The sequence below is a fragment of the Nasonia vitripennis genome, chromosome 2 (assembly GCF_009193385.2).
Source record: "Nasonia vitripennis strain AsymCx chromosome 2, Nvit_psr_1.1, whole genome shotgun sequence".
In the NCBI taxonomy this organism is placed as follows: Eukaryota; Metazoa; Arthropoda; class Insecta; order Hymenoptera; family Pteromalidae; genus Nasonia; species Nasonia vitripennis.
In genome coordinates, this window is record NC_045758.1 from 286,612 (window position 1) to 305,535 (window position 18,924).

Here is an 18,924-nt window from a genome sequence, read left to right on the forward strand (position 1 = left end):
GGAGAACTTCCAGCAGGGACTCGAGTGCGCGTATACTTGGCTGAGCGAATTTTCAGCGGGAAATTTCCACAAAGCAAGCTGTCGGAGCGAGTGTACGCGATCGCGTTGCTTCGCTGACAGTATTCGCATCGTGCGTGGGCGTGCCTGAACTCGACACAACGCGGACAGGCGCTGTAAGTATGAATGATGATAATTGGGAGGAAATCGCTCGCTTCTTCGGATCGAATAAATCCTCGGGCGAGCTGGCAAATTTAAAGCCACTTTCAGCAGGCCAACTAGGCGAAACAGGCTTATATGCGCAATCTTGCCTCATTGTTGTCGGTCGCGCGAACCTATCGCGGGGGAAAAAGTTACAAGGCGAAAGCAAACAAGCCGCGAGCTCTATCGGAAACTTTTGATTCGGCCGAGAGCAGAACTCGCAGGCGCATATAGCTGTACGCCTTCTCGCACGCGGGAGAACGGCGACAAATCAATTCCAAGCGAGAGCCGTCGCCGCGCGGCTGATGCGCGTTGAAATATGAACGTCGCAGGCGGCTCTCTCCCTAAACAAGTGATAAACGCGAGCGGCGCGAGAAAGTTTGTCCTGTGTCCTCGGTTGCAGCCGCATTGGGTCCTCGGGGGGGAGCTACGCTATACACGTACGTACACCTTGACGAGAAAGCGACGGACCGTAAATATACGCATACAGGTGTTATAATAGTGTCGTTAAGAGCGTATAGACAGCCGGTGATCGCATTTCCGCGATAAACGCGGCCTGTGTTTATCGCTTCGCGGAAGCGCTATAAAAATTCTAGAGGCCCCTCATCTTGCTTTCCTTTATTCGCTTCACTCAAGGTTTCTGGGGCCAGGGTGAAAAATTATAAATCTTCCGAAAAAGCGGCAATCATTCTACAACGCTCGCTCTCTCAAGGCTGCCGGCTGCTCCGCGATAAAAAGCCTTCCGAAGTAGATAATAAGTAATGCAGTCTGTGTGCAGCGCGCATTGTCGGCCGCGCCAGACGCCGATAATGGCGCGAGAGTAGCTTTCTCACCTCGCGGCGTCTTGTTATCCCCCTTGGGAGTAGCGGAACAATGCCTGCCGTATCGACGACTCTCGGTATAGCGAGCAGACGCAGCTGCGCCGAGTTTATGTTTGATTCATTTCGACGCCTGCGCCTTTGTGATAATGCAGAGAAGCCGCATTCGGCACTTGACGTCAGCGGCGACGCTGCTTCTTCGCCTTGACATGTTCTGCGGGATGTTCGATGTTTCACCTCGTTGTTGACGCTGCAGTGCAGTAGGCCAGAGGCGCTTACGCGTGTAGCGCAGTAATTTGTAATCATTTAGGCAAGGGAATCCGAGTCGATCCTATGCGAGAGCTTCTAGAACGGGCTGTTTATCTTTTCCATAATGCGCGTTTCAGCGCGCATATAAATACCGAGCGCGTTTACGAAGCAGCAGATAACCGCGATTTCAGCGCGGCTCAAAAGCGGCTGCGGCGCGCTCGCGGATCTGAATTGCTAATAAAGCTCCCGCTGAATGCGCGAGCGCGTAATAAAACGCGCATAAAAGAATAATTTAGCTGCGCGCATGGCTCACCGCGTGTAACCCCGCAGTCACATTCACCTTTTCGAGGGAGCAGCGCTAGAGCACGGGTGCATCGGAAGCAAGATATCCCTCCCGCGCAAGTGGCTTGTGTTGCAGGCGCTCGGGCCCTTTCGACCTCGCGACTCGCAACCTGCATCGCGTCCACGGGAAGTGTAGGCCTGCTGGATCGCGCGGGCTGGAAAAAGAAGAGCAGAGCGGAATAACCGATACTGCAGGGGGGGTACGTACATAACACGTCTCGAATTGATGGATTCGCGCCGCTTATCGCGATGGCCTAGCTCCCCCAGGAGCAGGACTCGGCTGACGTTTGCCGCGAGGCGCCAGTGCAGCCGCCGTTTCGCCGACGCGTCAACTGCTGCAGGATCAAGGGCTGATTCGGAAGATCGAGCCATTTGGCTGACGTCGCGGTAATCGAGCTCATCAGCGGATTCAGCGATTCAATTTTCCAGATGTGAATGTAATATCCGCAGGATGGGCTGACTTCTTTTCGCGTCTCACATTACGTGCTAAACGAAGTGGAAACTTCTATTTCGGGAGTTTCCTTTTACGCCGCGTGTAATCCCATATCAAATAGCTTACTAAATATCGGCTGTTCGGGACAAAACACCCTCCGCGCTCGAAATTAATATCCCCCGAACTTCGGCAAACGTGCATGCATATTGAATCGACGAAACGCGTCAGTAGCGAGTCGACCGTCAGCGAGCCATACGCTGTAGCTTATGTGTATAGCTGCTCTGCACACACGACCCAACTGCCGCGTTTCGCGCGAGAGTTTCTATCCACATGGGGAATCTCGATTGGCTTCGACGAAAGTTCGTTAATTAAAAAATAAACTGTGACGAAAGTACTTTTATTTTGCTTTTGTCGTCGTCGCGTCCGTCGTCGCGAGAACGCTTGCGGAGAGGCACGTGGGATTACGGGCGCAGCGGCCGCCCGGATTAGCTGGATCCTTGCGCAGATGAATATTCCACTGTAAATTTGTACAGGGCTGCTCAGCAGTTCGGTTAGGCAAAGTCGATTCGAATCAAGCTCGCATTCGTTCTTGATAATGGCAATCGATGGGAAACGGGCGGACGGGCTTATCTCGTGATCCCGATGCAAGGCCAACAAAGAAATGAAAAAGCGCAGCGCGCAAAACTGTCACCGCGACCGCATCTGCTTCTCTGCGCGCATTATAACGCTGCTATCTCAGAAATCCCTTGGGTCGCTTCGATACACATACGCATACGGAGCGATGAAATTAAATTCCTGCTCGCGGTGCGAGCGGCACGACACTTGTTGAGATAATTGGAATTACGCCTACGTTCGTAAGTTCGACGGCGACGAATGCAATTTCTAATCAAAAAAAGGCGGTCCCGCGCGGCGTTTGTACGAGAGAAATTAAAAGACAGCCTGCTTTGTTTGGCTCAAGGTTAGGGGAGAGGGGGATCCGAGAAATAAAAGCACGTCAGAGGTTTGTTGTCGTACCTTATACATGTGGGCATACCCCAGAAAAGTAATATTACTATATTGGTCACTTCACGGATACAAGCAACATGGATTGGATGCGGCTGAGTCAATTAGGAAACCGATTTGATTATTGACTGATCAGTGTTTACGTTGATTATCATCAAATATTGCGTGCTTCCGCAGCCAATCAATCACGCGGAGGATCAGCAAATTCGCCTCTGTCGGCGCTGCCCATGGACATTTGGATTTGAAAAATCAATCTCGCGTATCAACTCATTCAATTAAAGTTTTGTTTTTCTCCGGCGTTATCGTTCGATTGTGTGTTTCTCATTTGCCGCGACCTCGCGTCGCGTCACAGGCTTCGAAAACAGCGAACTCATCGACCTCGATGCAGCGCATAACATTCGCGACTCTTATCTGCATATAAAAAGGTAGAAGCAAGAATAACGCGCCGCCGTGCCGAGCGACCCCCTATGCGTCACTCATTCGATTTAGCCTATATAGAAGATATACATATAGACGATCGAGGAGTGGCAAGCCGTAACGTCTACATATAGTCGAGGCTGCAGATGGAGAGAGAGAGAGAGGCAGGTGCTAAGCATGGCTCTTTTTATTGATGATGAAGTTCCGCGGCCCCCTTGATACCCGCGCCTGAAATAATTCATGGCCGCCAACATCAAAAGCTGCATAACCCGCGAACGCGAATGAAAAGTATGAATTCAACTATGCTCTCGCACCATTACCTATAATCCTCCTTAATTGAAGAGCCCCGAGGCAAAATCCCCCGAACCACTCGAAGCTGCGGCTACTAGAGCAGAATAAACATTATACTGGAAGATCACACGCCGCAACTCGAACTACCACTTTAGCGCTCTCATCTGCAGAGCGCATATTAAACCAATAAACTCTCAGACGCTCATTCCGCTCCTACTCTCTGAAATCTCGAGTAAGCGTCTCTTTATTACGAGAGAATTCCCCCCCCCCCTCCACTCTTCCCGACGTTAAAACACGCGTACGCCTGCGTCCTCGCAGGGACAACCTGCGGCGGCAGCGGCGTCGATTCTTCGCAATTCCATTAATAGTTCGTCATAGCTAATAATACGATTCGCTCGCGGGTGCGTCTCGTGCCAGCGTTGTTGACGCGCGACGAGAAAAAGCTCTTTAACGCTCAAACTACTCACACCTGATGTGAGCCTATACACGTAGCTACGGGAGGCTGGCTTTTGTTTTCGTCAAGAGCGAAGAAGCGGAATAAGAGAAAGAAGCCTCGGGGGGTTGGCTGAGTGCGGCCGACAGGGTTAGGACATTAGGGAGGGACGAGGGTACCGCACGACGACGACGACGACGACGACGACGAAGGTCCTACTGCTTTTATGGACTTGTTAAGGCGAGTTGTAATTCCGTTATAGAGTTGAAGGCTGTAACAGACCTTTGGGGGGGATTTGAGGAATTGCTGCTGAAATCTCGGTGAATTCGAATGATTTGTTAGAATTTAGATTGACTCGACAGCGGCAATTTGTTTGTTAGAGATGAACAATGCACAGTTCAAGCTGTTATCTATGGAACTCCGATCGCGCCTGCACCGGCCAGCAGGTAGAAACGTGACGATTATCACTTCCCACTTACGATCACGTCTTGTTGCTTCGAAAACTGCTGCGCTGGACGCTAGATTTTCTCGTTGCCGTCGGGCGCAAAGATCAAAGAGGTGTAAGGAAAGTCCTGATTGATCGCTCAATCGCGTGGAAGCACGCGCGCATATGTATAGGCACACGTCCGTGGAGTGCGGGAACGGGTCGATACAGAGCGAGAGCTACCAAAAATAGTAGCTCGAGGATGTTGCGCGCCTACTGGAAGTGCGAATGATATGGCTGGAAAAATAGAGCTGCGAGACAGTTATTTAATGAGCGGATATTTCCATATTTAGGCTACGCAAAAGTGGGAGCTAATATGAATTTGTATTTTCGTTATAACAATGCTTATGTGCTTATTGATAACAGAGAGTATCGCCGGGAATAAAAATGAGGCTTTGCATACACGACTGCTGCAGAAGCAAGGGGAAAATAATCCTGGCAGAGGCGTATTGAGGGAAAACACAGTGATGGCGCCAAATTTCAAAAGCTCCGATACAAAAGCTCGCATGCCCGAGAGGTTACGCGCGCGCGACCGGTCAATTATCCTATTTTTTTCTTCGACTGCCGCTCCAGCTATATCGTGACTATAACGCACGTACGCGTTCCGGATGCATGCACTGAGAATCAAGCCCCCGCGTCAATCGATAACAAGGATTAAGCCGCAATCTATATATGGGTGCGTATAAAATGCCACGCGCGGCTGACTTTTTCCTCCAATTTGCGGTGCTGCACCATCGTGGAGATTTTCCAGTTATATTTCGATTCGACAAATGCCGCGCGGTGCAACAGCCAACCTCTGACTAATTGATATGCGATTGAAAGCAGCAGTGGCTCGCTGCGGTGTGATAACATCGAAATTTTCAAAGGTCCGTTGAGATAGAATGCTCGTAAGTAAAGCAATGAAGGCTCCTCACTGAATTATGGACATGATTAATAAAAATACTTCCGCGCCGCCGTCCACGCGGAAAAGTTTTTATTATGCGATACGCTGTATACCTTTTGGTTTTCTTCCGCCGGCGCGGTTTCCACCTAAGAAACTTTCCCGTTACCTTGTAAATTCTTGAAACTTGGGGTCTAAAGCTCCCTCCCGACGCACAGCGAGCTGTCTTTTCTGCTTTCTCCCCGGAAGTTCCTCGTCCCTGCAGATTGTTTTAAACATGTAATTTATGGCAAAGTTTTTTCTTCTCGCACAGTTGACTCGCGGCAGCCGGATTAACGTATCGCAATTTTCTGTTTGCCCGCTCTAATTGGGAACTTTGCAAGTATGTGAAAATAGCTCGGATTCGTGGGACAGTGGCGCCGCAGTATAGAGCGCCTGAAATATTGAGCACCCTGCGTTTGTTTTCTATTTTCCAAGTGGAAGCAGACGTGACTAATCTCGCATCCATTAATTAATCATGCTAAATTCCCGTTCGCGCTGCCGTGGGTGGCTCGTCTTATCTCCCCGCTCGATCGGGAGTTTCCCCCGTTCACGTTGAGAACATTGCAGTCGAGCTACGCGGAATATCGCACGCCGACCTGCGATCCAGCTGGTTGACCTATACTGGAGCAAATCGCAGCCTCAAATAAACAATGCTCATACCGATAGAAAGATAAGCCCGCGGAGCTTACTAAGCGTCTCGCTCGCAGCAACGACGGTCCATCGAACGTCACGTCCGAGTCAGTAATTAATCGCGATCTCCTAGCCGCTCTCCCGTGGCGTAATTCATATAATAATTTTCCCGGGATCGCCGAAGGCTATATGTATATGTCGATTTCCGGGCGACCGAGTTGCAGGTGGAAATGGAGTTACGTATGGGGAACTACGTCAGCGCAAATCGATCTCGGCGATTTCCTCCGCGCGCGGGTTCAAGGTCTCCCGCTCGTACGTGGGAGCCAAAGTTCAACCTCTCGCGTTAGCATCGGTTGAGCTTCGCTTATACGCGAGTACGCGACAGCCCGGCGTCCATGTGTGTTGACGAGCCGGCGCGCGTCAAACGGCCCGGCCGATACCCCATTAACCGCTCTGTTTACGTTCGCCGCTGCCGGGCTTTCGACTGCTCGCGCCCCGCCAAATTGCAGTGGGACTGTGCAGCCGAGACCGCGAGTATACGATACATCGGAAGCCGACGCCTGACGGCTATGTGTGATTGCTGATTGCGATTTGAGAGGACGAGGGAATTGCCGTTCTCCGTTTTCCTGCTGCGGGTGGATTGATGGACGTTCACTGGCACGTGTCACGCGTTTGATCGACCGTCTCCATGCTTGAGATATAATAAGCACCGGGACTTGGACTATTTGCGCATAAGATGGACTGGAATCGCGTGCGACATCTTCGGGGGGATCTAGAGCCCGCGTGTCAGTCTATTTACGCACCTATCACACGCGTCAAATGCATTCAGCTCTCGGCTCACCAAGGGTCCTCGGTCTGAAATTCTAATTCTAGCAGCCTTTATTTTAAAACACAATATTCCGATACAACTTCCTCCGTATACCGTCTCGTATAAATCAAGACATCATAGCGACGTGCGCGCGGATTAGCATTAATCCGTAGAATAACATTAGTAAATGTTATTCTACGCGCTTGCAAATGAATTTCTATATTGAAAGAAAGGTTTTTTGCGCACAAATATCGGGTCTACCGTTTACTGCACGCGCGCTTCGTTTCGATTCGGCGAAACGTGATGCGGAATAATAAAGCCACTACTACGATTGTGGGCATCGCGGTGGCGTACCTGTATGCGACAATCCTCACTCAAAACTAAACGAAGCTGATTTCACTCGAAACGAAACCTCCTCCTCCGCTCGAAATATAATCAGAATTATCTCCTCGATAAGAGCGCTCGGTGTAATCAGCCGAAGCGCCGTCTCACATCCGCTAATTCCATTACACGCGAGCCGAGAAAAAGCGGGGCGCATTAGTGGCCGGCCGCTCCAGCGCGGTATCACTAGAGCAGCTGATACTTTCGCGAGGGACTGGAGGGAGCGAGGCAGACGGCGAACTTGCGCGCAGCAAAATTAATTAGCGCTTCTATTAATCATACCTGCTGCTCTCCCGGGCTATCTTTCGGGGTAAAGGCCCCCTGCACTCGGCCCTGTACGTGCAGCGGCTCAGATTATACGTACACCTGTTTCGCGGGCGTGACTCTTTAATCTCGGGCTGGATTTATCTTTCTCCGCGGCTCTCGGCTCTGAGTCGAGCTCTAATAAATTACGCTCATTCCGAGCGCGCTTCCTTCGACGGGATTCTCTGCCGCGCCCCCCCCCCCCCACCCTCTCTCGCTCTCTGAGAGCGCCGTGGAACTTGTGGAAAGTCGCAGCTTCAGTACCTTTGAGAGGAAATCATTTTGGTTTTTCCCCCAAATATCAGGCATTTGCGAAGGTGAATTCCGTTGACAGATGACACATTCGGGATATCATAATAACGCCGGCGCGCGCTCCATGCTAGTCAGGTTGAGGTAGACAAGGGACTCGCACGAGCGTAAAGCAAGATTTTCTAGTTTCCGCAACGGCAACGCGGTCGCCCGACCTCGTCCGTAAAATCGCGCGGTTAAATCGCTGAAAGAAGTTCGCATCGCTTGTTTGAACGAGAATATTTAGTTTATCCGTACTGTCCGCTTCCCCAACATTTAGTCTTGACTTGTTTACAACTGGGCAGAACGTCCCCTTAAAAAGTTGGGGAAACGCATTTACAGGCCGACCGATTGAAAAGCCAATAATCCCCTCACGGTTTTCTCCGAAGCTTGCGCAACTCCTGCTTCAAAATCCAGCGACGCCAGTGACGGGTCCCTTCGACAAATTAAAAGCCATTTCTGCCTAGTGGACTACGAAAAAATCTCGTTAAGTGCCGGAAATTCACAGTTGACGTGCCTTCTGCCGCTAGGGCCTTTGAAAACGTCGAGCCTTCTGCGTGCGGCTCGGCGAAGAGCGGACCGAGCGCTCCGAGAGCCCTTGACATTTCGCAAAGAGTGAGCCGCAGCGTGAGCTTGAACTCGCCGCGCAGCTACACTGCACGCAAGCAGAAATTTGCGTCATATCTGTGTGTGTGTGTGTGTGTGTGTGTGTGTGCGCGCGAGAGAGGGCACAGCTGCACGCGATGCCGTCCAGGCCGCGATTGAATCGACTCTCCGGCTCCGTTTTTTCGCACTTGCTGTAGTCCTTTGAAATTGATTGTATACACGTTTCTGAGACTCCTTTGCGTTTATTCCGAAACTTCACTTGCAGCGCTTCGCAGCACATCTGCACACGTGGCCGAGCTGTTAATGAGTGCGCGCGTAAGGAATTCATATTCATCCGGGAGGCGCGGAGTCTACGATACGCGCGAGAAAGCGTGCCTAATTAAGCACTGGAAATATTTTTCATTATCGCGCAGATATCGGTACTTTTGGCGCTGGCTTTTTTGGGTTGGTTGGACTGGAAAAGACTCGGTCGCTGCAGCCAGTGAAATGCAATGAAAAGTATTCGAGAGAAAAATCGAAAGTATACTATTTCGAGATCCGAGCCGCGGTATCGCAAAATATCGCCTACAAATCGATCAGCCAAAAATACACCGCCGACTCTCTGACCAAACGCGTCGAAATCCTCGTAAAAATCTTAACGAACTGCCGGGCTCTCGTAAATACAGCAACGAGCCGACTACACCGCTGGCAAATCGTTCGAGCTGCCGTGGCGAAGGAGAATCAGTATTTTTTATACGGATCGATGCAGCGTACGTATATACCTACTTACTATACGCCACGCGAGCGAGAGACTCCCCGCTGCTGGCCGGGCGGCGGGGCTTTCCCGTTATTAAAGAAGCTCCGATGGCCGCGATCCGGAGCGGCGCGTTGTCTGCCTTATTTTGTTTTCGCTCTGACGTCATTTGCGCTTTGCTAAAACAAAATGATGAATTCGGCGAATCGCGCCATTTTTCGAACCTACCAACCGCGTAACGAAGGAGGTAATGCAAGTAGGAGTCGTCTCGATCGCTCGCGGCGTGATGCCCCGAAACTCGCCGCACGATATACTTTCGGAAGATAGCCGTGCAGGGCCAAGTTTGACGAATTCGCGCAATTCGCCGAATCAATTTTTAAAATTTAATTTGAAAAATGTCTCGTTCGTCGCCAAAGGAGGAGACCAGCGCCGACACGAAGATGAATTCGGAGCAGGCTTGCATGAAATATTCAGCGAATAAAAATGCTCCTCGCTTACTTCAGACAACTCCCGCCGCCGGCATTTTTCCGTCGGATTGTCAGCGGCAAACAATATTTTTATGACTCCGGGAGCTTTTTACGCAGCTTGTCGCTGTAGCGACCGTGCGGGAAAAGCGATTGACATTATATAGGAAGGAGCTGCGGACGGATGAGGCTTGTATCGCCGATCATGCAATTTGTTGCGCTGCCTGTCGTTGTCCCCGCGCGCATTGCCTTGAGTTTTCGTATTTTGAGTTACGACGCAGGAGCTGCGCAGGTGACTCGTACGCGGTTAAAAAATTGCCCCGAACGACCGCGCCAAATTTATGCCTCTCCGCTTGAGACCCGATGGCTCGTTTGTACAGGAGAGGTCAATTTAAAAAGTGGGGCTCGCCTGACTTTTCAATGCGCCTTATTTCTGTTGCAGCCGACATTTTCGACGAAACCGAGGCTGTCCTGAAGAAGATCAGCCCCAACCTGAAAGCCAATTGCGTCGGCGGTGGCAGGATCCAGCACGACGCAGCCGACAAGAAGCTCAAAGTCTACGGATACTCGCAGGTGCGCACACTCGCGAATTCGCAAATTTCATAAGATTGTAAAAGCGCGTAGCGCATACGCGGAGCTGTCTCTCTCTCTCTCAGATATCGATCTGCAGGAATAATGTTTGCCGAATCGTAAAATACGAAGTTCCGCCGAGCGCGAATATTCGATCTCTTGGAATTTTCCAGCGACGTGTATGAGCGAGTAAACAGCGAGCCTGCCAGACCCTCCGTGTCGTAGCTTCCAGATACGCGCGAACAGCGACAGACAATCTGGGCCGACGTGAATTCACGGTTCTACAGTTCGCTTCTTTTGAGGAGATGCGATTCTCGAATTAGCCGGAGCTTGTTCGCGAATAATGATGAATCCTTTCTATAGATTTCATCGTTTTCCAAGACAGCGCCGGTGACAGCTTATGCGGATGGAGACAGTTATGAGCGTGCGTTGGGCGCGCAGCAATATGCATCGAATGCAGCAGGCGCGCGGCGAGTTTAATCGTTCAATGCCATAAGGTGTTTAATCCTGCTTTGAATTGCTAAAACGGAGAGAGCAGCCTAGTGTACACGCTATTTCTGCGCACACAATGCATGCAGCGCTGCACGAGAGTTTGGAGGGCAAAAATTTCGCTTGAAATATCCTGCCCGTTTACGAGTTCCCGAGGACGCATTTTAAACGCGCCACGCTCGTACTCCGGGCTGTATACACGCTGCGGACAATGTGCGATTGATGACACTTTTGTGCTCGTCAGCAGAGGTAGACGTGGGAAACTTCGTAGTCGGTTAATTGGAAAATCGAAAAGCTTACCATGTGTTCGACACGGAAATTCGAGTTTCAGTGTTCGCTCAAGCGTCCTTTGTTTTGGCAGTCGGTTCTGTCGCGTACTTTTCGAAACTAAGTTGCGCGAAGCGTGGAAGAAAAAATCACGGTGCCAATCCGTTTCGTTTTTCCTCCCGAATTCGCGCCTCGCGCTCTCGACTTCCTGGAGTTGATGAATCTAAAATTAGCCCCTCCTCCCGTGCGCGTCCCTTCGAAAGCAGGGTCTGCAAAGGAATCGGGGTTTACCCAACGCACGTGAGTTTGCCCGGGAGCTTATCAGCTCGGGGAATTGTTTATTACCCGACTCCTCGCGCGATGTAGGAAAATCATTCATTTGCGCGCGCTTCATGCCCTCACACAGCACAATATCGCGAGCGCCGCCGCCGGATGCTTTATCCTGGCAAACGCTCTATTATACGACGAGCCATCCTCGGAAAACCGTGCCAGAATTTTATCATCTCCTTCCCCGTCCGCTCGTGCCCCCCCCCCCCCAGGTCGCGCGATGCTTCTCACTTCTCCGTGGGGCGTATGGTTGTATTTTCGGCGCGTGCGGGTACTTCGAAATTTATGTCGTCGCTCGGCTAGTGGCTTCTGCACACTTTTCGACTAGAGCGAGCGATTAATTTCTCGCCGAGTCCGTAAGTTGCCTTTAACGGCCTGTGCTATCCCGAATTAAATTTGTCGTGATTTCCGGTTGCGGCGGCTGCTGCTGTGAATTTTCGCCTCGGGAGCGCGGGGGAAATTATACCCATGGATTTACGAGCTCGCGTGTATGTGACTGTTTGGCGCTGTTAATAAATTCGAGCGTCTATGCTACACATATTTTACTGCTATGCCTTTCTCCTTGTTTTTCAGGGTTTCGGCAAAGCTGATCACGAGGTCAGCGTGAGCATCCTCAAGAAGAAATACTCGGATTACGATATCACCTGGTCAGACGAGGGATACTAGGAACTGCCGGTGCCAAGGCTTTTTATACCTCGAAACTTCATTATTTCTTACCTATCTTAATTTGATTTACACTTTATCACTGAAGCCAACATCCAATAAAAATGCGCGACGATTAATCGTAATGTTTCTTTTTTTAATCTAGTCTATATATATAATCCATTTAAAGTACGCCTTTTCTTAAATTGGTTTCAAGATTTTGACTAGTGATGACATCTATCGAGGAACGGTGAAACCACTTGAAACATTTCAAAATATGAAATAGTTGATGTGGTTCATAGGAATAATAAATACACGCATTCAATATAATTTTAAACAAAGCTGTGGCAACATTTTTTCAATAAGCTGTGAAAATTGTTATTATCGTAGCTTGATAAAATATCGAGCGATCAACTACCGGCAGCAACATATGCCGAGCGAGCGAGAAGGGTAGACGTCGTTACCGACTGCAGAGAAAATTTAAGGGAGTCATGATCGCGCCCAGGTAGATGTCGCTGCCGGGCCATTTAAATTCTACGAAACACAGCTTGCACGTAGTATTCTTTAATTTATTTTTGTAAAAATCAATCGATGATTTATTTGTAAGCAAGCACGTAAGAAATGGAACATTCCATACGTAATGGAGCAAATTGAAGTTGCTGTGCCGAAAAGAACAAACAGTCGAATGCAAATTAAGGGGTCGTTGGTTGGCAACGGTTGTGCCTTGTCAAATCAGTTTGGGGGAATTGAAGGACCGGTTCAGACGTCAAGAAAAATTTAAGTACAACTAAAAGCCAACCTAGCCAAACTCAACGTCATGTTTTCCCGAGCCGCAAAATCCATCGTGCAATCTCTCAATCAACGGAGCTATCATGTTACCAAAGGAAATTTCAAGGTATTTTAATATCGCTTTCGATTTCGATTTTCAGCAACCGAAAATATTGTTACATCGGACTCATAACGCTTTGTACGATTTTTACACAGGCTGCTATTGGCTCCACCGGAGAAGTGGGCACGGCTCGATTTTCGCAGCAGCGCACACTGGATTCTTCAGCTGTCCAAGAGATCGTGCCGTTCAAGAATCTCAAATTCAAAAACGTGAGTAGCCTTTCACTCTAACCTATTTAATTTGCCACTTTCGTGTTTATTCAAGTTTCGATCGTATCTGTGATTACATTATGAGTAATTGATCGATCCATCAATGTTACGATTCGCACATGCTTCTAGAAACTACCGTTGCTCGTGAAGTACGCATTAAACACGCGATAATTTTTTTAATTGAATAAAACTTACTTCATTTTGAGTATTTTTTCGTGTCTGCTAATTAACTCGTTGCAGTCATAACTTTAATAAAATTTGATGAATTTTACAGATAACGTCAAACTCAGCAGAGGGACAGACACTTTCTGGAGTTGGCGTTCGTGCTGTCAAGGGTACAGCAGCTAAAGGAAACGTCTACGCTATCGATTTGGCACAGGTGAGCGACTTTATGATTATTAGTTAGTCAATTGACACTAACAATTTCGTATTGAATTCGGCAAACTACTGGTTCCTTCATTCCCGTATGAAAAATTTTTAATGGTTTCGCCACTACCTAGTTATTAAAGTATGACGAAATCAAAGTTTTTTTTTAAATTGCAAATACCATATTGAAATTACGATTAATTTTGGTGGACACCAGGAACGCTTATTTCCATTCGTAAAAGAGGTTACGTGTGGCAAGAGTAAAGGGCTTGTCCCATCGAAAAATGGAAAGCGTCTTCTCATGCGCTTGCCCGCGAAGAGAAACAAAGAAGCTCCTCACAGCAGCTCTCCGTCTGTCCGTAGGCGGCGGCTGTCGGTGATTTGCGCAAGTCTCTCCTGAAATTCCTGCAAAATGACGCCAAGTCGTTCGAGAAAAATAGCGAGACACTCGCACGGAAGTTTCATCAGCCTCAAATAATCCTCTTCGAACTGTTTACGAAATTCTACGAGACTCTGTTTGGGAATACGAAAAAAAGAGCTTACATTGCAATTTCTGAATGTTTGAAGGAGCAACATTCGGTCATGAGCTCCAAAGTTGTTGAGTTTAGTCTACACTTAAGACAAATGAATGTTGTGAAAAAGGAAAAAGTTGAAGAATTGAAAGCAAAAATCAAGGAGATTATGCAGAGAATCAGCAGGAAACTGGAAGAATTAAAGACACTGAAAGAAAAGCACAAGAAAAGACTCGAGGCTGATGCAAAGACGAAGAAGGATGCGGAAAAGCAGGAAAGGAAAACGAATAGGAAAGAGTCGTCTGATGAAACTCCAAAGAAGCAGATTAAAGAAAAAGAGAGACCAATAGAGGCTAAAAAAGAAGTTCAAGAAGAACAGAAAATAAAAGCTGCTGTTGCAAAAAACAAGACTAGTTCTACTGCAGACTGCGGAGAAAGTAAATGTCCGCCGGTTTTCAGAGCTCCTGGATGTCCACCAAAATCTTCGAATAGTGTTTGCCCATCAGAACTTAGCAAAAATACGTGCGAAACACATAAATTTTCCTGTTTAAATTAATCGAATGATACGAGGAACCATATATTAATAAAAATATCAAAACGATTATCATTATCGATTCAATGGATTTACGTTTTAGTTGAGAGGACTTGGCCCCATCATCGGCAATCCTAATGGCGCACCTGGATTCTATAAAGTAAGTGTCGAATCGTTAAAAAAAAATTGAATTATTTAACTAAGCACAGACGCCGTGGCTCCACCTCCCTTCTGCCTCTGTTTTGCGGTAGTAGCGTAAAAGCAGTATTATTTTTCCTGAAAGAATTGCTGCACGAACGGACGATAAAACAATGACCTCAATAATGTTAAGATAAATTTTAATACGAGCGAGATACGTGCGTAAGACAACAAACACAGAGAAACCCTTGTGCTCGAAGGTGCCGATGAAGGCGAGCGGCGATTTCGGGGATCACGTGCGAAACGACGACTATTTTCCTCAAGGAGAAGAGTACGAGGACGAGATCGGCAGCGAGGGCTTCATCAGGCCTGTCTATTCACAGCAGCATCAGCGTCAGGCCAGATATCGCGAGCGCATCGAAGAGTTCAACGACTCAAAATGAGATGTTTTCTCGTTTCAATGCAGCTCTTTTCTCGATCATCGTTTAATTCACAATACGACCTTAGCGGGCGGCTTTTCAAAAATCAGTTGTACTTGAATAGCAAATTCATAGCACTATTCTCATTTGAATAAAGAAGACACCTCAGAGATAGAGAGTGAGAGAGAGAGGGAGTAAACAAACCAGCGTATCTTTTGCGAATTATCTTTTCACGGAACAAACCCAAATTTACGAGTAGGGAGGGGGCGGCAAGGCGAGGTGGGCCAAAGCAAGCGTCTCGCGCAACGTTCGCACGGGCAAAACTCTTTTGAACTCTTTTCGTTTCGTGCGTTGAAGAGCGAAGGCTTGCGTCTGGGTTCGTCGGACTGTGGTGTGCCGCCGATTCGTCGCAAAAAGAACCCGTGCGATCCGCCCGAAGGTCCGTGCAAGCCTTTACCGCCACCGGGTTATCCCTCTAAGCCCAAGCCTGAGCGCAAGCCGTTCTGCGTCAAGTGCCCGCCGAAAAAGCCCTGCCCCGAGAACAACTGCTAACCGCGCGCGCAGACTCACTAAGTACTGTATAAGGAGAGGCCGGAGGGGGTCGAACTGCGCTCTGATGCTGATTTTTCGAGTGATGCGCTCGAAAAACTCAACACAGCGACAGAGAAGCCCGCGCGTCGCAAGCAAGTCTTCCGCCCTGACTTTCTTGTCTCTTTTCGCCACAGAATCTTCAGAGCGCCCGCAACAGTATCCACACGCTGGCAAAACGTAACTTCAGCATGCTGCAACCAACTTTTCATAACAGCAACAGCAACAAACTCCTCAACAACGCGTCCAGATCCTACTCCAAATGTTCCGGAAAAAAGGATGGATGCGGTGCACCAGCAAACCCGTGCTCCAAATCCAAGCCATCCACATGTCCGGATCCAAATCAGCGTGTGATCTCGCCCTGTAAAAGTCGACCTCCTTGCACTCCTGCCCCCGAAAAGTGCGAACCTGCGTGCGACAAGCCCAAGTGCCCACCACCTTGTCCGCCTCCCGCGCCGAAGTGTCCTCCGCCGCCTTGTCCACCACCTCCACCGAAGTGTCCTCCTCCGTGTCCGCCACCAGCTCCGACCTGCTTTCCACCTCCGACAAAGTGTCCGCGAGCCCCTCCTAAATGCCCGCCCCCGTATCCACCGCGGCCTTGCGATCCGTGCCCGAAGCCCTGCAAGCCACCGAAGTGTCCCCCTCGCTGTCCGCTGGACCCACCACCTCCTTGTCCACCTCCCCCACCGCCGAAGTGCCCCGAGCCGCCGAAGAAGTGCTGCGACAAGCCGAAAGCAGCGCCGTGTCCGCCACCGAAGCAAACGTGCCCGAAGCCCTGCTCGGGACCGAGGCCAGCGCCGCATTGCCCGACGCCAAGGGAGTCGTGCAGCGCGCCCAAACGATCCTGCGAGGTGCCCCTGCAAACAATGTTGGAGCAGTCGAGGAAGAAGAGCCCGCCGAAGACTACGTGCTGTCCTCCGCCGACACCGCCACCTCCAAGGAGCATTTGCTGCCCATCGCCGCCGAAGGAAACCTGCTGCCCGCCACCCAAACCGATGCCCAACTGCGTACCGCCTGAGACGATGCCCAAATCCTGCCCGGAGCAGAAAGCGTCCTGCCCCCCACCAACGCCCACTTGCGTACTCCCGGAGGTAAACATCTCCGATTTCGATACGTTTTGCTCGAACTATTTTATCTTTGTTGAATTCACGAAAAAAAACAACTGTTCCAGCCGTCTCCACCATGTTGCCCAAAGGAGCCACCCTGTCCACCAGCCAAACCATCGCCGTGTGGCTGTACTCCGGCACCTGAGGCCAAGGGATCGTCGGCGTGTTTCCAGAACATGGGCAGGAATAAAAAGAAAACTACTCGACAGAGCTTCTGGAAGAAACTTACCAGAAAAATGTCGACGCAGTCCGGCAATGGAGGTGTGTTAAAAGCGAGACAGCCTCGGTTTAAGCTACACGCCAGGACATTCGGCATCGCAGTGTTCAACTTGGCTGCTAATAGAGGCTCCAAATGCAAGACCGGCAAGGACATTTGCGCAGGTAGTCTATCGATCGTGTCGCAAAGAACCAAATGTATCTTATGATTACCTTACCTTGTTTGAGATACTTCATGAAGTCTCATTTTTCACAAAAGCGTCTATGAAACAGAGCTCGATCCGGTCTGCAAGCGACTGTGCAAGAAAAAGCCCGCGACTCGCTGCTCGGCGGGCGAAAAACCATCGTGTGACGAGCGAATAAGAATAGCGAAGAAGGCACGTGAAGCCGAGGACGAGAGGTCGCAGAAACGTCCCTTGAAGTGTCCGACATGCCTACCGCCAGAGCGCTGTCAGCCGCCGCTTGTACCGCCAGTCGTGGAGAAGATGGAGTATCCGGCGACGGTGTGCGCGGAGGCACCACCATGTCCTTCCTACAAGGATAAAGTAACATGGAATCAAAAACTTAGACTCAGGCTTTTTGAAAGCTAAAGGCCAGAAAAGGGATTGCTAATGATTTTTTCATGGCAGGTTGACGCTGAGCCAGTGCTCGTGTGTCCACCTCTGCCACAGCTGCCTAAGCCACCCAGTGCACCCGTCGTGCTCTGCCCTTGCCCACCGCCTCCGAAGCTGCCCCCAGGACCTTGCCCCTGTCTGGACAGCGCCAAAGAGGTCAAGCTCTTGGTGCCCATCTACCTTCCACCTTGCACGAGAAGACCCAAATACACCTGCGACCGAAAGGTATACTCGTGCAAGCTGCAACGCGAGTGCGACAAGAGGGCGTGTCCCCGCGACGACGAGAGTCACTTGAGTTGAACTGAGAGGAGGGATGACGAGTTTACTCAATTCGACGAGGAAATATTTATTTGACAACGAAGAAAAAAAAATTAAAATTCCAAGTACTCATGAAACTCAAGCCATTACGATTCTAGAATAAGTATTTGTCTGAACCCGGTAAACTGTTTTCGCTCATCTCGCAAGACTCGGGAACATCTGTAACGCGTTGACAAAAGTCTAAAAAAATAGCATTCGAAAAACTGTGCAAAAAACAACATAAAACTTCCGTCCGCCGAAAATCTGCATACTCGTTATTCAAAGTTTGCTGCGTGAGATGCGCACATAAATATATAATGTACGCGTAGACTCGAAGGCGAAGAAGGGAGGTGAGCTAAAAACTAATTTACGAATTCCCCCGCAAAGCACTTTGCTCAACTCGATTCCGAGCTGCGCTGGCCGTCTTCCTTCGGAACAATTCACCAGAGCAGATTTATCGTCACCGGCTTGGTTTTCCGCTTGCGAGGGCCGCGCGCCGGAAGAGCAAAAGTCCCCGCATCGTAATCGCCGGATAAATGCGAGCTCGTTCGCTCGCTCGCGCGACTCGATTGACGTCCCCGGAGCTTCCGGCGTCGAACGGGAAATCGATCTCGCTTACGCGAGTCTTGAAAGAAAAATAGGAGATTTTTTTCGTGAATTATGGAACGGCCTTTTCACGTTCGCCGGACGAGAACCTAAACAAATCTTGTCATCGTCGTCCGTTACACACTGCCTAGCTTGGAGCGAAGAACCGCGAATAATTGGTAGGGGCGACCTTTGAATCGTCAGAAAGTTTAAAAGTCCAACGAAATTAAAAACAAAGTCGTCAGCTACGTCAGCCCGGTGAAAAGCACTCGCCTCGCTGTAATAATGCGGGCATTCGTATACGAACGATAACGGGCCGATTCTTCCAGGCGACGCAGGGAAATGGAGGCTGTTAT

At 49.6% G+C, this 18,924-nt stretch overlaps 2 protein-coding genes across 4 annotated transcripts in view; both read left to right on the forward strand.

Annotated features, from left to right (window-relative positions):
- Positions 1-12,243, forward strand: part of LOC103316255 (sex-regulated protein janus-A) — a 52,103-nt gene extending 39,860 nt beyond the window's left edge. For both annotated transcript variants that reach the window (XM_008209249.4, XM_008209255.4), the window contains exons 3-4: positions 10,245-10,375; positions 12,029-12,243. In XM_008209249.4, coding sequence (XP_008207471.1) covers positions 10,245-10,375; positions 12,029-12,121 — 224 coding nt within the window. In that variant the 3' untranslated portion in view covers positions 12,122-12,243. The remainder of the gene's footprint in view (positions 1-10,244; positions 10,376-12,028) is intronic.
- A 224-nt stretch (positions 12,244-12,467) lies between these two features.
- On the forward strand, positions 12,468-18,246 carry LOC100679939 (leucine-rich repeat extensin-like protein 1). 2 transcript variants are annotated; one of them, XM_032596835.1, is made up of 9 exons: positions 12,468-12,992; positions 13,082-13,195; positions 13,470-13,574; positions 14,709-14,765; positions 15,520-15,735; positions 15,888-16,841; positions 16,922-17,237; positions 17,346-17,617; positions 17,702-18,246. In XM_032596835.1, the coding sequence occupies exons 6-9, from the start codon at positions 15,942-15,944 to the stop codon at positions 17,984-17,986; spliced, it is 1,773 nt and encodes a 590-aa protein (XP_032452726.1). In that variant the 5' UTR covers positions 12,468-12,992; positions 13,082-13,195; positions 13,470-13,574; positions 14,709-14,765; positions 15,520-15,735; positions 15,888-15,941; the 3' UTR covers positions 17,987-18,246. The 2 variants fall into 2 exon arrangements, with proteins under 2 accessions (XP_032452726.1, XP_008207432.1); XM_008209210.4 differs by lacking the exon at positions 15,520-15,735.
- Positions 18,247-18,924: the final 678 nt, after the last annotated feature.

What these genes read in the sequence shown, in the direction of transcription:
- LOC100679939 (XM_008209210.4), top strand. Translation starts at nt 12,915, where the DNA reads ATGTTTTCCCGAGCCGCAAAATCCATCGTGCAATCTCTCAATCAACGG. An exon ending in CCACTTGCGTACTCCCGGAG is followed by an intron (nt 16,842 to 16,921) that starts GTAAACATCTCC and finishes CAACTGTTCCAG; the next exon opens with CCGTCTCCACCATGTTGCCC. An exon ending in CGGCAAGGACATTTGCGCAG is followed by an intron (nt 17,238 to 17,345) that starts GTAGTCTATCGA and finishes TCTATGAAACAG; the next exon opens with AGCTCGATCCGGTCTGCAAG.